Source organism: Cavia porcellus, unplaced genomic scaffold (assembly GCF_034190915.1).
Source record: "Cavia porcellus strain 051 isolate PalLab524CR breed Dunkin Hartley unplaced genomic scaffold, mCavPor4.1 scaffold_13, whole genome shotgun sequence".
Lineage (NCBI taxonomy): Eukaryota > Metazoa > Chordata > Mammalia > Rodentia > Caviidae > Cavia > Cavia porcellus.
The window spans coordinates 29,840,995-29,857,307 of NW_026947496.1; the positions used below are offsets into that span (position 1 = coordinate 29,840,995).

The following is a 16,313-nucleotide window of genomic DNA, read 5'->3' on the forward strand; positions in this document are numbered from 1 at the left end:
CCACAGTGATATTTATAGCAGCACAATTTGTAATAGTCAGATTCTGGAAACAACCTAATTGTCCATGTACTGAGGAATGGATAAAAAGGTTGTATTTTTATACAATGGAATACTATTCAGCTATAAAGAAGGATCACATTGAGATACTTATAAATGGATACAGCTTGAGACCATACCCATAAGTGAAATAAATCAAACTCACATATATAAATACCCAATAATCTCCCTAGTGTAAGAAATGGTAAGAATATATAAAAATATGTGGCTATCATGATTCCCCATTGTATTGCTTTGAAGCCTTATAATGTTCATTCATTAGTTAGGATGGTTTTATTCTGGGTTGTTTGATTTTATTGTCTGTGATGGTATGAATAGCTATTTTGAGGAAAACAAGACATTATAATATTTCGTGCTGATATAATATCATCTTGTTTTGAAGTCCCACCAAGCTTTTATTCTTCTGTCTCCATCAGCTTTATCATGTTGTATCTTATTGGATTTTATTATATGTGATAGTATAAACAAAAAATTTTATGGACAAGGAAATAATATAGTAACCATAGTTCATTTTCTGTTAGTTGGCTTTGAATACCCTGTAATACTTTTATTCTCTTGAATGGTTTTATACTGTCTTGTTATGTTTGATACTATAGTGTATGAAGTTATACTCAAATATTTCAAGGAAAGACACTATGGTAGCTACTGTTATGTTGGGTTGTCTTGTAGTGAAACACTACATTACTTAAATTGTTCTGTTCTGACCTGTTTTGCTATGTCCTCCTGTATCTTAATCTTTTTTTAAAAAAAAGAAAAACAGGAGAATGAGTAGAAAACAGTACAAAATATGATTATAATCATAAAGCATTTTAATATCAAAATCCTTTTTGAAAAATGGACTAATGTGCACATATCGGATAAATGGAATGTAGTACAAAATGAGAAAACCTAACAACAGCTCAGTTTAGGGGTAATTTTATCCCTCAATAAAAGCAAAATCAAAGAAGATAAAAATAACTATAAAACTTCTAAGCTTCATAATATGTAAGGAACATAGAAAGTTACTTTTACTTACACCACTGTACAAAATAAACTATGACCCAATTTCAGTAAAGGCAAAACAAAACGTTATGGTATTCCTTACAATAACATATACATTTATGTTAGTACAATGTAAATTCACAAAATGCAACTTATGATATCTACTCCAGAGATCTCCTTCAATAATCAGTTTACTATATTTACATTTTAGGGTATCACTCCTATTTCTGGACTTTAAAGAAAATAATAGAGATCCAGTTTTATGACTTGTATATATGTGCACCACTTGAGAAACATTCAAAAGATTTTAAAACTGAGCTATAACTGAAAACATTGCACATTCATAGGCATAGCACACACAGTATTCTACATCTAACAGATTTCCGTATCCATTTTTAATGGATTCTCACAGGACATTCTTCACTTGAAGTATGAAAGAAAGCATGATTAGGTATATGCTCAAAAACATATACTGATATGTATTTCTGCACTATGAATTACTATATATCACAGAAAGGTCAGTTGTATAGAAGGACAATTCAAATGCTCTATATGTACTCTTCCTTTGTGTGCATGCATGTTTTCTGATATTACGAGAATTATATAATGCTAAAATTATTCACATAGCGTTTTTGTTTAGTAGGAATTTGTTCATCTACTTTAATATGGAAAAATTGAAGGATTTCCCATATTAACTACATATATGAGGCTTTGATCACATGAAAATATTTATGTATTTGAAAGCACTGAGAAAATCTTCCTACAATGTTCATAAATGCTAAGATTCTCTTCTTTAATTACTCCTCCATATATGTAGTCATTTCTCTATGCATTGAAAGTTTTCACATTCTTAGACTTCTCTTAAGGTGTTTCAATGTTTGTACAAATTACCTTAACAGATTCACATGATTTCTCTTACATTTTTAAGTCTATGATAATTACTAAATAGCTGAAGGGTTTTTGGACCATTCTTTTTTCACAAACTTCACAATATCTATGTGTAGTTTATGCATTTCCAAACAATGTAAACATGTAACCTTTGTACCCTAGAAGTTTCAAGCCTTTGGAAATGAGTGTATTCTCTGAAACCTTTTCCACATTACTTATATACACAGAGCTTCCCCTTAGTCACATCTTTCATGTTTTTGACAATGTTTCTGTTAAAAACTTACCAATATTGTTTACATAGAAAGAGTTTCTAAGCAATGTACTTTTATGTCTTTTACACTGACTTTGTCTAGTAAAGGCTTTCTCACATTTTACATACCTATGCTTTCTCCTTAAAATGGCTTATTTCATGTGTTTTACAAAGTTTGTCTAGTGAAGGCTTCCCACACTAGCTACTTATATAGGGTTTTCTCTCCGTGTGAATTTTTTCATGTCTTTTATACTGATCATGTCTGGTATATGCCTTCCCACATTGATTGCATACATAATGTTTCTCCCCAGAGTGAGTTCTTTCGTGTCTTTTACAATAGCTGTGTCTGGTGAAGGCTTTCCCGCATTGGTTACAAACATAGGGCTTCTCTCCAGTGTGAGTTCTTTGATGTTCTCTACATCTACTTGGGGATTTAAATGCTTTTCCGCATTGATTACATACATAGGGTTTCTCATCAGTATGAGTGCTTTGATGTCGTTTATATTCACTTTGGCAAATAAATGTTTTTCCACATTGGTCACATGAACATGGCTTCTCTCTAGTGTGAATACTTTTATGTTTTTGAAGAGCACTATATGAGGTGAAGGCTTTCTCACATTGGTTACATACATATGGTTTTTCCCGAGTGTGACTTCTTTCATGATTTTTACAAGAAGTATGTCTTCTAAAAGCTTTTCCACAATGTGTACATACATATGGTTTCTGCCCAGTGTGAACTCTTTCATGAGTTTTACAATTACTGTAGCAGCTGAAAGCTTTCCCACATTGATAACATACATACGGTTTCTCCCCACTGTGAGTTCTTTCATGTGCTTTACAATAAGAGTGTGCACTAAAAACTTTTCCACAATATGTACATACATAAGGTTTCTCTCCAGTGTGAGTTCGTTCATGAATTTTAAAATCGCTACATCTACTGAAAGCTTTTCCACAATGTGTACATACATATGGTTTCTCACCAGTATGAGTTCGTTCATGACTTTTACAGTCACTGCATCTATTGAAAGCTTTTCCACAATGTATACATACATATGGTTTCTCACCAGTATGAGTTCTTTCATGAATTTTACAGTAACTGCATCTCTTGAAAGCTTTGCCACAATGTGTACATACATATGGTTTCTCTCCAGTGTGAGTTCTTTCATGTCTTTTACAAATACTGCTGGAGAAGAAGATTTTCATACATTGCTTACATACATACAGTTTCTTCACACTGTGCATTTTTTTGCATTTCTCAAATGAAATGTTATTGAATACTGCCACACACTGTTTACTCACAGAGTGATTTTCTACATTGTCAGCTATTTTATGTATCTGAATATCATGGTGAGAATTAAAATCTTTTTCATATTGTATATATAAGTGTTTGTTCACTTCACTGTGATTTCTTTCCCCTATTTGATGACATTGGGATATATGGAAGGCTTTCATATCTTTCTCAAATAGAAAGGATTTCTCTTCAGTACTGCTTCCTTCAGGAGAATCAGAGTAGCATATTAAACTTTGGTTACATGCATAGAATTTCTCTCCAGAAATTTTGTTTGTATGCTTGTGAAAGCAGTGGAGGTCAGTGCAGGTTTTCCCATCGTCAGATTCCTGATACCCATGTGATTTGAATCTAGTGTCAGCTACAAAGTGAACTCTGGGCAATATTTTACCAATGAAGGGTATTCTGCAAACATAATGTTCACTTGGTTTTCTGTTGATTGATTCCATGGGCTTATTAATATCTGGAGTCCAAAGTCTCACATCCATATTTGGCAAATACCATAATTTATATTGTAAACATTTCTTTGCTTCTTCCCTTAAGTAAAAGAAAAATGAGAAAATACGATTTAGCACATTTAACAGTCACTTTATTTTATTAATGATTTACTATGAGGGAATCTGGTTTGTTGTCTTCTAAAACTATGTGACCATGAATTGACCATATACTGTGAATAATTTCTTGAAAAGAGCATTTGCCAAACCATCATGTACATTTTTTATTTATAATTCACATGACAGCAATAAAGAACAATTTACCTTGAGTAATTCCTCTTGTGTAACATATATGTGTGTGTGTGTGTGTGTGTGTGTATGTATACCACACGTGTTGTACTTTTGATATCCTTTCTTCCAGAACTGAACTCCTGCAACATTCCACTGAATCTCTTAAGATTCTCTAATCCATCTACTGCTCACTTTTCTACAGTTCCACCCTTTATTTTAGCTCCTAATTCATGTGTCTGAGTTTTTATACAAATTATAATTGGTACTGATATTTATGTCTCACATATCAGGCATAAGATTATGATTACAGAATCCAGACACCTTTTTTAAGTGATATCATGTCATGGGTAAGGATGGCTGAGTATTCTTCATGAAGGGAGACACATGATATTTCATTCAGTACTGGAGATAGACTGCAGGGTTTTAGCACTGAGCTACACCTTGGTCTTATTATTTTTATTTTAACACACTATTGTCAAACATTGTTACACAGGCTAAGCTTGAATTTATGTTTCCTATCACATATTCACAGTATTAGGATTCATGTGAATCTTTTCCATTGCTTTAATATATCCATCTGTGAATGACAATATAGGATGTTTCCTCAGCTTAGATACTGTACATTCTGCAGCTACAAAGATGAGTATGTATACATTATCATCATATGATTACTTTAGCCTTGACAGGAAGATACCAGGGAAGTACAGTTGGATAAAAGAGCTTCTCTTTTCTGTAGACATCATCACGACATATAGTTCAAGGTAGCACTGACTGTGTATAGCAGGATGACCACTACCTAATGGCAATCCTCCTTCAATGATGTCCTGAGAGTTGCGAAAGTAGGTATACACCACTATTCCAGGGAAAATGGAATTTATCTTTTCACCCTTTTCAAAAATTTCTACACACTTTCGCATTAACATTGTGCTTTATGAGTTACCCAGCAAGTGTACAGAATGGCGTGTCCTAATATTTTGGAACATGAGTACACTGAAGGATGTGGATGATTTTCTAAAAAGATCTGTTTATCAACATCATGACATTTGTTTGATTTTTCAACATGACCATGAGATTAACACTTTGAGGAATGTTCAGTGTGTTTATTACTTTTAAGTAGAGACAGCACTGCTTACATAAATTGGTGCCCATGAAAATGGCATTTTAAACACACTCACATATATACCTGATTACATATCCTGCACTTGCTCTTCAGTCGAAACACAATGTATGCATATAAGGAACTTCTTGAGACTGAAAAAATCAGATATTGTTTTCACTGTTTCTACTCATAGCCTGATTCTTCAGGAACATTCATGTTTTCAGAGTGACAATTACCTTATGCTTCTCCTGTATTCTTTGTATTCAAGTTCAATTTGCTGCTCACCCCAGTTTTTTCCTAAAGTGTACAAACAGAAATATAATAATGAACAACTACATAACACAAAAATTAACAGATGCCCGTTAGATTCATAGCATAATGCAAGTATCACTGGAAAATGCACTAAGATCTCTCCATCAGCAATTAAGGAGTCTGTACTGATGTGCAATATCCCATTGTCTCAGATACCATAGATTAAATGACACTTTTCTTACCTACAAAAGCCAAGTTCCTAAAGTTTTCACACATTACATCTCTGTAAAGCTTCTTTTGCGAGGAATTCAGCAAACCCCACTCCTCCACGGTGAAGTTCACAGCCACATCTGCAAAGCTCACTGTCTCCTAAAACAACAAAGGAGGCAGACTGGGACTCCTGACACCTTGAACCACCTTAACTCATAAACCTCTGAAATGAGGACATGACAATTCAGCCCAGTTGGGGTACCACATGTATCTCCAGCCTGCATGGGGACAACAGCAAAGCAGAAAGGCCCCAGCAGGTCATTGTTGCTTGCCTACCTGTTGCAAGAAACTGAAAGTGGAATCTAAGATTACACATGTGGGCGTGAGAAAAGCCGAGTTCAAGAGCAAAGACTGCACAGGTCAAGCTACAAAAGCAAGTGATTCCAGGCACAAAAATCTAAAGCCCTTAGCTTGCCGCACACGCAGATATTTGGCAACGTTTTGTCATTTGACAATAAGTTGTTAAATGCATATGATAAATTCATTGCTTTGGGGGAGTACTTCCTTTCCTCCCATCAGGTGAGAGCGCTCCACCTGATCTTAGCTTTCATCTTTTATTTATTTTCTCATCCCCTTGATGTTTTCCTCCTGGGAACATCAAGAGCCACTGTGATCCTGGCACCTAGTCCAAGGGCAAACCCCAGAGACTCAACAAGGCCAAAACAGCATCATAGATGATGTGCAGGTAGAGCCAGTGAAATAACAAATTTGTCACAGTAGTGACAATATGAGCAAAAATGTGCTAACTTAGGTAATAGGTGTTATATCCTTCCTCAGATAAACCCATGGAATAGGAGTGCACAGAAAGGGCCACCATTTTTTATCTAAGAGCTCAGGGAGAACTTCAAAGCAGAACTTCAAACCAGTCTGAGTCCCACATTTGGAGGCCAAGACCAGCAACCGTTTTCTGCACAAATCCCACAGCACATTTAGCCAGAGTACAAAACATTTCTGAAATCCAACTTGGACCTACCACAGAAACCAGTCTTTGCTCTTGAACTCTTTGCTCTTGAACCAGAGGAATTTTACTACTTTACTACTTCTCTGTTTGTTTGATTGGTTTTGCTTTTCCCATTTGGTTGTTTGTTGCTATGTTATCTTTTCTGTTGTTGGTTGTGCTTTATTTTTGCTGGATACTTTTTTAATGTTTTTTTAATTTCAAGATTTAGACTTTTTATCATTGTTTTTGCTATCTTTTACTGAGGTTCTTATTCTCTTTCCTTATATATACTGCTGATTTTGCAGAACATTCATGTGCATAATTACTGTTTCTTTTCCATCAAGTTCACTTTGACAATCCTTTGCTTTCTTTTCAAGGCTGTTCCGCCTAGGCCCCCTAGTTTCCCCAAACTTGGATGTTTTTCCCTTCAGCCTTGCTCCTAGTGTGTTTGACTTTATTTACTTCTCTCTCTTGCCACAGTCCCTCTTAGCTCTCCCAGACAAGACAGTAAAATCCCTCCATTAAGAAGAAAGTCATTGTATCCAGTTTCCTGGTAAATGTCACAGTGTCTTATATAAAGGTAGAAATCCCTCCTGCAGTTAAAAGGATCTGGCTATTGTATGTCATTCGCCATGATTGTTTTAGGCTATTGTAAGTGATACCTGTATTAATTTAACAGTATGATACACCTGTTATCATTTTAACTTCCTCATAAAACAACACTTCCATTGCATGGGGTAACAACCATCAATAGAGTCCACTGCTAAATGATTAGGTGCTGAGCCCAATGCATAGCAACTTCTCATCCTTAATACATTAGGAAGGTAGGTTCTCAACATCAAGACAAAGACCCACAAACACCTGTAGAGAGAAGACATCCCTGAGAAACAGACAGTTCCTGGGAATACTAGTGATAAACCTATCTACCATAAGAAATGTACAAACACTAACACATAAAACAAAAAAAAATAAGAGTTAGAAAATGAAAACATGAAGAAACAAAATGCAACCGAACATGCCCAGCCAAAGAAGGACAAGTCCAGCACACAATCAGATAGAGGAAATCAGAAGCCCATGACAAGAAATTTCTGAAATGTGAACAACATATGTAAGAACACAATGGATGATCCTAAAGAAAAAAATAATCTCTATGTTGCAAATGGAAATGTCAAACAAAATGAAAGACACTGAATGAGATACCAAGTAGAAAAACAGATCAGCTCAAGAAAATGATAGAAATCATACATGCCCAACATAGCAAACAAATGGAATCTAGGAGACAGACTGAAACTCAAATCCAGAAGACTAAAATCTAAATAGAATTTTTGTTGGATCATTGAACAGAACTGTTCATTGTCTCACTGTTTCAATGTCCACTTTGTATGTTTTAATTTTATAACTTGAACAACTATTTGTAAGATGACAGTATGTAATTTTTCAACTAGTGATTTCTTACTATTAATTTTTTTGAAATTCTATATTATTTCTACCCTTTTTCTGTTTTGCTTTTTTTTCTCTTTAAATAACATTTAAAAAATAAGACAGTATTTGTAACAGACTCACTGGAAGCCACCATATACTATCAGATCTAGAAGACAGTATTGGGTTAACAAGCTTGAAAAGCAATCTATCTTTGAAACAACAAGAGACCAAAAAAAAACTCAATTCAATAGCCAAAAATTAGAACAACACAAAATGGACTGCAGTCAGTCATCACAAAAGCCATAATAAAACTCTTCACAGAAAGAATGGCAGGTAGTTTCAAGCATGGAGAAACAATTTAACATTGGAATAAATGAAACATAGTAATTTCAATTGGCCATGATGAAAATAATACTTCACAGGGCTGGGAATTTAGCTCAGTATTATAAGAGCCTACCTTGTAAGCACGTAGATGTGAGTTCGATCCCTGGTACTACTCAAAAAGAAAGAAAATAATACTGCACAAAGCATTTGATAGTCAAGATTCCAGAATTTCAGCACAAGAACACAACAGTAAAATTGGTTAGAGAAAACAAACAAAACACCAAGAAGGAAAGCTTATCAAAGCACAGCACATCTCTTAACATAAATCTTCAAATGAAGGAGTCCTGGCAGTGAGGTATTTTCAGCCCTACAAGAAAACAACATCCCACTGAAATTGACGTATCTGGCAAACTATCTTTCAATATCAATGAAGAAATAAGATACTGACATGACAAGGAAAGATGCACTAAGACTGGAATCAAGAGGGAAAGACAGTTACTACATACTGGTTCAGGGAAAACTATAAGCAGAAGTGGTAAAAAATCATGAATGTATATGAGTGGAATATTTGTGCATACGAATGCATAAAACAAATATGAACAGTTACAAAAAAATCAAATAACCACTAACATAACTACAATGAGGGATCTCAATATCCCACTCTCACATACAGATAGATCAAGTATCAAAAAAAATCAACAACCAGTAAGCAGGGCATGGTGAGGTGCTCCTATAATGGTAGCACTCAGGTGGCTGAGGAAGGAGGATCACTGCAAGTTCAAGACCAACTTGGGCTACAAAGTGAGACCAGGGCCAGCCTGAACTGCATAGTGAGATTCTTTCTCAAAAAGACTAAAAAATTTAAAAATAATTATAACTACCATGTAACATAACATAAACCTGTGAACAAATGCACTTAGTAGATGTCTACATAGTGTTCCACCCTGCAACACAAGAATATACATTCTTTTCAGTTGCACAGGGGATGGTCTCCAAAATAGACCACAAATTAGGCCAAAAACATGCTTATGTAAAAGTAGAGGAACTGAAATCATGCCATGCATGAACATGGTGCAGTCAAGTTGGAAACCATCAGTAAAAAAAATGTAAAACCTTCATAACCACATGGAAATTAAACAACACTCTCTAGAAGAAATCAGTGAGTCACAGAGGCTATTAGAGAACATATTGAACAGGAAGTTAATTAAATGATAATGTTGATAAACCATGCCAGAACTTATAGGACACAAAGAAATCAGTCTAGATGGACAATTTATAACAATTAATTCTCCAAAACATGAAAGTCGAACCTCGTATTTCTAGACAAAAAATAAATCAAACATCACGGGACAGAGAAAATGAGAACAGAAATGAATGCAATGGGGATGTAAAAAACACAAAGAATCAATGAACCAGAGAGTTCGTTCTTTGAAAAATTAAATAAAATTGATAATTCCTTATCCAAATGCATCAAAAAGAGAAAAAGACTCCAATTCAAGGAATTCGAAATAAAAAGGAGGAAATCACAGTGGATCCTATAGAAATCCTGATCATTAATACTAATTAGTAAATCTGTAGTGTAACAGGATGGAAAACACAAGAGAAATGGTCAGATTTCTAGGTACACATGAATTGCCAAAACTGATTCAAAAATCAGATAAAAATTCTAAGTAACCTGATCTCAGCTAATGCAATTGAAAATGCAATTAACCACTTACCAATAAAGCCAAGTATGGGTCTTGATGGATTCACAGTTAAATTTGACAAGAAATTTAATGAAAAACATAACGGCACTTATGCTGACATTTTCCAGGAAAGTAGTACTTTCAAATTAATTCCTGGAAGCAAGTATTACCCTGATATGAACTCCACAGAAGAACTCAGATACAGCACAATCTCCCTTAAGAACATAGAACCAAACTCTCAGTAAGATACTGAGAAACAGAATGCAGTGGATCCTGAAGAAGATCACAATTCATGATAAACTCAGGGCTCATCCCAGGGATGCAGGGATGGTTCAACATACACAAATCAGTAAATATAGTACAGGAGATTTACATAGTCAAACACAAAAATACATGGTAACCTTAATAAATTAAGACAAATATGTCATAAAAGCCAACACTCATTCATGATAAAATCCTAGAGAAAATTGAAATAGGTGTTCTTTATCTCAATCTGATAAAAAAAATACCTATGACAAATAAACAGGTAACATCATAATGCACGGTCACAAACGGAAAGCTTGCATTCTAAAATCTGGAACCAGACAAGGATGTCTATTATCATTACTACTGTTTAACACAGTTCTGGAGATATTAACCAGAGCAATCAGACAAGAGACAGAAATAAAAGGGAGAATCAGAAAGAAAGAAGTAAAATTTCAATATTCATGTATGAAATGATTCTCTGCATAGAAGAAACCACACTCCACCAACAAATTTGTAGATTTAATAACCAAATTCACTAGTTTAGTTGTATACAGACAAATGTGAAAAATCAATAGCTTTCCTGTACACAAACAACATACTCATTCTAGAGAAAATAGAAAATCACACACTTCACAATGTCATTCCCCCGAAAATAAAATCCTTGGGAATAAAACTAACAAAGGCAGTGAAAGATCTATACATTCAAAATTTTAATACCCTGAAAAAGAACACTGAAGAGCATATCCAAATTAGAAACATATCCCTGGATCATGGACAGGAGGAACCCACATATTGAAAATGCCCGCTGTCCCCAATGTGTTATACAGAGTTAAAGCAATTCTGAGTAACTACCATTACCATATCTCAAAGGACTAGAGCAAACATTCAAAAATTACATTTGGAAATAGAAGAGACCAGCAATAGCAAAAGCAATTCTGGACAACCAAGGTCAAGCAGGGTCATCAATTCCTTACTTGAAATTCTACTGCAAAGCTACTGTGACTAAATCAGCATAGTAGCACAATAAAGAATAGACCCTAGGATCATTGTAACTGATACAAGATTCAGACACAACTCCAAACACACTCAGTGACTTTATTCTTGACAAAGAGGCTAAACATGTGCACTGGAAGAAAGATAGCCTCTACAATAAATCTGCTAGACAAACTGGCTATCCACATGCTGAAAACTAAAATGGGATGTTTATCATCATACTCTAAATTGAAGTCAAAATGAATTAAAGATCTAAATATTAACACAGAAACACCAAATCTATTGGAAGAGAAATTAGTTTCAAATCTTGGAGACATAGTGTTAAGCACAGACTTCATGAAGAAAATCCAGATTGCATGGGAAATACTATGAAGAATCAACAACTGGGTGGTCATCTTATCAAAAAGTTTTCACACAAGAGAATGCACCCAAAGAGTGAAAAAGACAGCACAGCCAATAATGACAAAAATCCTTAGCCAACTGGTCCCTCAGACAAAGGACTTAACTCTAAAACACAGAAACAATAGAAAAAAATCAAATCACCCAAAGTTCAATGACCCAATCTGACAATCAGCATCTGAAATGAATACACACTAATCAGATGAAGAAATACAAATGGCAAATACATGGCACAATTCAACATCATTGATCCTTTAAGAGGTACAAATGAAAAGAAAATTGAGATTCCTTCTTACTCCAGAAAGAATGGGTATTCATCATGAAATCAACCAGTAACAATAGCTGGAGGGAATGTGGGAAAAAGAAACTCTTCTACACTACTGGTGGGAGTGGATACTGCTCTACCCACTGTGGAAATCAGTATGGAGATTCCTCAAAAGTCATACCAGAGGTCCATTCTAACTAAATATTTGTCTTGTGAGTATGTTCCTAGAACAGTTAAAAACATCATGTCACAGTGGGAAAGTGTACCCATGTTCATAGCAATACAATTTGTAATAGCTAAAACTTGAATATAACTGAAATACACATCAACAGAGAACCGGATAAACAAGTTGTAATCTTTTTACAACAGAATATTACCCAGCCTTTCAAAATGATACTTTGATTAAATTAACAATTTTTCAGTTGTTTAAAAAATCAGGTTTTTTTATCCAGAAAAACTGTTATTTAAAAAAATATGGTTAAATAAGTTTCTCAAGTATCTGATATATTCTTTGAATATATACGATGTTCCTATCTATAAGTGACACACCATGGAGTACAAATCAAGGTTGATAAGAAGCTGCCAATAACTGATAACCTATGTATGTGATGAAATATTTATATAATAATGTGAAACATACATTCTTCTCATGAATTGATCAGATATCTTTTTTTTTTTTTTGTCTTTTTGAGACAGGGTCTCGCTGTGCGGTTCAGGCTGGCCATGAGCTCACTTTGTAGTCTAGGCTGGTCTCGAACACACAATGATCCTCCTGCCTCCGCCTCCCGGGTGCTGGGATTACAGGCGTGAGCCTCCACACTCGTGATGATCAGATATCTTGACAGAGTAAATCTTCAGAGAAACATCAGTCATTAGAGAATTTCTTCCAAAAACTTTTTTAAAATTTAAAATAGGGACAATGATAGTACCTTTCTTTTCAAAAAAGCCTTTGATTTTTGATCTTTCCTTAATTAAATGTGCAACAGTCCTTTTAAAAAGATATTTTAAATTTTCTAAATATTTCTAGTGTTTTCCACTCTTTTTATAATTAGTTTCAAAAAAATATTTAAGTCTCAGCAGCCTGTGCTGGGATATGCCAGTAATTCTAGTATTAGGGATGACAAAAAAAGGAGGATTGCCACAAAATTGAGCACAGCATGAACTACATACCAAGTTTCAGGTTTTCCAACTGCCTTGTGAGACCCTTTCTCAAAAAAATATTTAAAAAGCTATGTCTTAGGCAATTCATATGTATTTACATATCTGCTTTTAATTATTTTCTATATTTCTGGTTGTGCAAACTACTATTATGTAATCGACTTAGTTTTGAAAATGTTCTGTTTCAAATACAATGCAAAGAAAGGAAGGAAATGATCATATATATATCATACATATATGTACATACATATTCACATAACATAGATAATTATACCACTAATCTCTGTTAGCTCTTCAAAAGGAACAATTTATGCTTTCATTGTTTTATCATTTCTATGCCTATCTTTTGTAATCAGAATAACAACTATGAAGGTAACAATACATAATATATTGACCATCTTTTATGGTACATTATTTTTTGAAATTTTGTACCATCGTATTTATTATTTTTTGATGGTAAAATTAAAAAATTTTAAAAGCCAATTTAACGTAATCAACCGTGATTCTTGTTACTACTCTGCAAATCTAAATTGCTTTCAAAAATCACCTTTGTGTACAGTTTGCACTCCAGAGTGGCAAAAGCCTTACTGCAATGGGATAAGACAATCTTGCTCACAAATGTATGTACTTAGTTGGCAAAATACACGTTAAGTTTTGCACACTGTTGAAAATTTTTTACAGCTCTCTACATGTCAGTAAACATGCTAAAGATGTTGCTAAGCAATAATTCTCAATATAAGCTTAGTAAAGTGTGTGCTTTTACCTAAATGGTGGTTCATATCGGTTTACAAGAGGTGACTCAGAAGTATCTGCTTGACATTCCTATATGTCAATAACAGAAGTATATTTTAACTGAATGATTATCAATTTTTAATACTTCAGCACTGTACTTTAAATTTAGGGCCTTATGCATGCCTTACAAGTTCCTTATAGAATGGAGACACAGCCCCACTATTCTTACATTATGTTTTACTGGGTCTTGCCCCACTTCCAGGTTGGCCTTGGTATAGCCACTCTCGCCTCAGTGTCCCAAATGACTGACATGCAAATTGGGCACCACACTGCATCTATGAATTTTCATTTTAACAAAACATTGTAATGCTGGTGAACAGCGGTGTGTTTAAAACCGAAAAAAACATGAAAAGGAAAACCAATGGTGACAGACCACCCCATCTTAGTCAGGCAGGGTGTCACATGTCTGTCATCCCAGCTGTCCTGGAGACTGAGTCATGCTCAAAAGTTGACTGTAAGCAGGTAAGGTAGTGTATGTCTGTAATTCGCAGCACCTGCCAATCTTTGGCAAAAGAATCTCCTGACTTTCTGGCAGCTGCACTGCATTGTAAGTCTTGAGCCCAGCCTGAACGTCATAGCTAGACCCTATCTCAAAAATCAAACAACACAAACAAAACCAAAGAATCAAACAAACAGATTCAATAAATCCTGGCAACTTAGCCTCGATATCAATGTGTTTAAAAAAAAAAAGAGGTTAAAATACCATGTAAAATCCAGTTGAGAGTAAAAGTCCTGAGTTCAAGGTTCTATGCAAGGCAAACATCAGGGAATGGGATCAGGAGCAGCGCACCATAGCTCCACCAGCTCATTATTCCTCTCAACAAGGTCTGTGCACAACTCCCACTCTCCAAGTTCAGCTGATGAGGCAATTGTGGCCCATGGCTGCCTGACACTGCACTCTGAGCTGGCCCCGTGGCCCTGCTAAAACAGAGGGCTGAGTACAAAAAAACGTACCTGCCTCAGCCTGGGAAGGTGGAACAGAGGGCACACAGCACTATAGATAGGGGGCGCTCACAGCAACGGTCCGGGCAGAGCGGTTCCAGCCACCATTGCAGTTCCCACCTCCTCCATCCGGACCTCAGTCCAGTCCCCTCCCGACCCATTTCAGGGCACCAATCTCACAAGCTCACCATGTGTGGCTTCAGGGGCTCTCCACGGTCCTTCTCGTACAGCCTCTAGCCAGCAGAAATCCCAGAGCAAGAAAGTTACCGGCTGGCCGCACTCCTAGCAGCGTGCTCAGGTTCTGGACTTCCGCTCTGGAAAACACATCCTTCTCCCTCGGCCCACCTGATTGGACAGTCCGCACGCCCCGCCCCTCAACACTGATTTGCTCCTGCTCCTTGGTTCGGCCTCTCAGCTAAGACTGACAAGAAAAACCAAGCCTTACAAGATTAAGTAAAACTCAAGTGGTAGAGTGGAGCCAAGAGTTTTCAAGATCTATTTCTTATGCTGACCCGCACTAACCTTTCTTTGAGCAGAGTTTTCTCCAGGTTTTGCAGAGCAGCACATTTTTTAGGACAGGGTATCTCAGTGGGATTTAGTGTGCTTTCCATATGTTGTAAATTCTACCCGTGATCCTCCTGCATCAGCCTCCTCAGGTCTGGGATTAGAGGCACTCACGACCATCACTGGCTCCTCTTGTCTTTTAACTAAACTCAGGGAACTCTTTCTGGGTGTTGCCGCTTAAAATGGGGTCACAAATGTCTCAGGATCATCCCAGAGTTAAAAATACCATAGAGAAATATTGTGAAAGAACATACGAGTTCAGGCAATCCCAGAACACAACAAATGGAGAGAGGGCTAGACACTGTGAGTGGTAGTAAGGTAGTTTTCTTCATGGCAAAGACTTCTTCACGGAGTATATCTCAATTTACTTATTTTAATGGAAGTAGGTAAATATATACACCAGAGGGGGAATGCAATAATGGGATTCATGTATTTCATGGTGTCCAGGCAGGGAAACTGAAAGACTTCAGACTGTTTGTTTCCTTTTCCTACATCTCTCTCTGCACAAGTTGAAACTCTCCATCTTTCAACAGGTTCCTAATCCTGCAAGTGAAATGTTACCTGGAATCATGTGATATTCTTAATCCATGTCTTGTTAGGCTTGAGAGGTGGATAGGATATCAGTGAGTCTGTGTGTGTTGGGTTGAGGCATGGACATGTGACACTGGGACCATACCTTCTCCCTACCACTTCCTCACTGCCACACGTTTGACTCTGAGCTTCCTGCTTCTCATATTCTAGCTACCTTTCCTTTCTCGTTGTCTTCCAATCTG

At 35.9% G+C, this 16,313-nt stretch overlaps 1 protein-coding gene and 1 long non-coding RNA gene across 2 annotated transcripts; both read right to left on the reverse strand.

Annotated features, from left to right (window-relative positions):
- Positions 1 to 953: 953 nt before the first annotated feature.
- Positions 954 to 3,995, reverse strand: LOC134470326 (zinc finger protein 14-like). Its single transcript, XM_063259698.1, has one exon. It carries the CDS (start codon positions 3,950 to 3,952, stop codon positions 2,375 to 2,377), a length of 1,578 nt encoding a protein of 525 aa, XP_063115768.1. The 5' UTR covers positions 3,953 to 3,995; the 3' UTR covers positions 954 to 2,374.
- A 1,370-nt stretch (positions 3,996 to 5,365) lies between these two features.
- LOC100733875 (uncharacterized) lies at positions 5,366 to 15,289 on the reverse strand. Its single transcript, XR_010051032.1, has 3 exons — positions 15,165 to 15,289; positions 5,783 to 5,909; positions 5,366 to 5,585 (listed from the first exon to the last, which is right to left on the reverse strand). It is a non-coding gene; the product is annotated as an uncharacterized LOC100733875 (long non-coding RNA).
- Positions 15,290 to 16,313: the final 1,024 nt, after the last annotated feature.

Bases quoted from the DNA above. Each gene is read 5' to 3' on its own strand.
- LOC134470326 (XM_063259698.1), bottom strand. From the start codon at position 3,952: ATGGATGTGAGACTTTGGACTCCAGATATTAATAAGCCCATGGAATCA.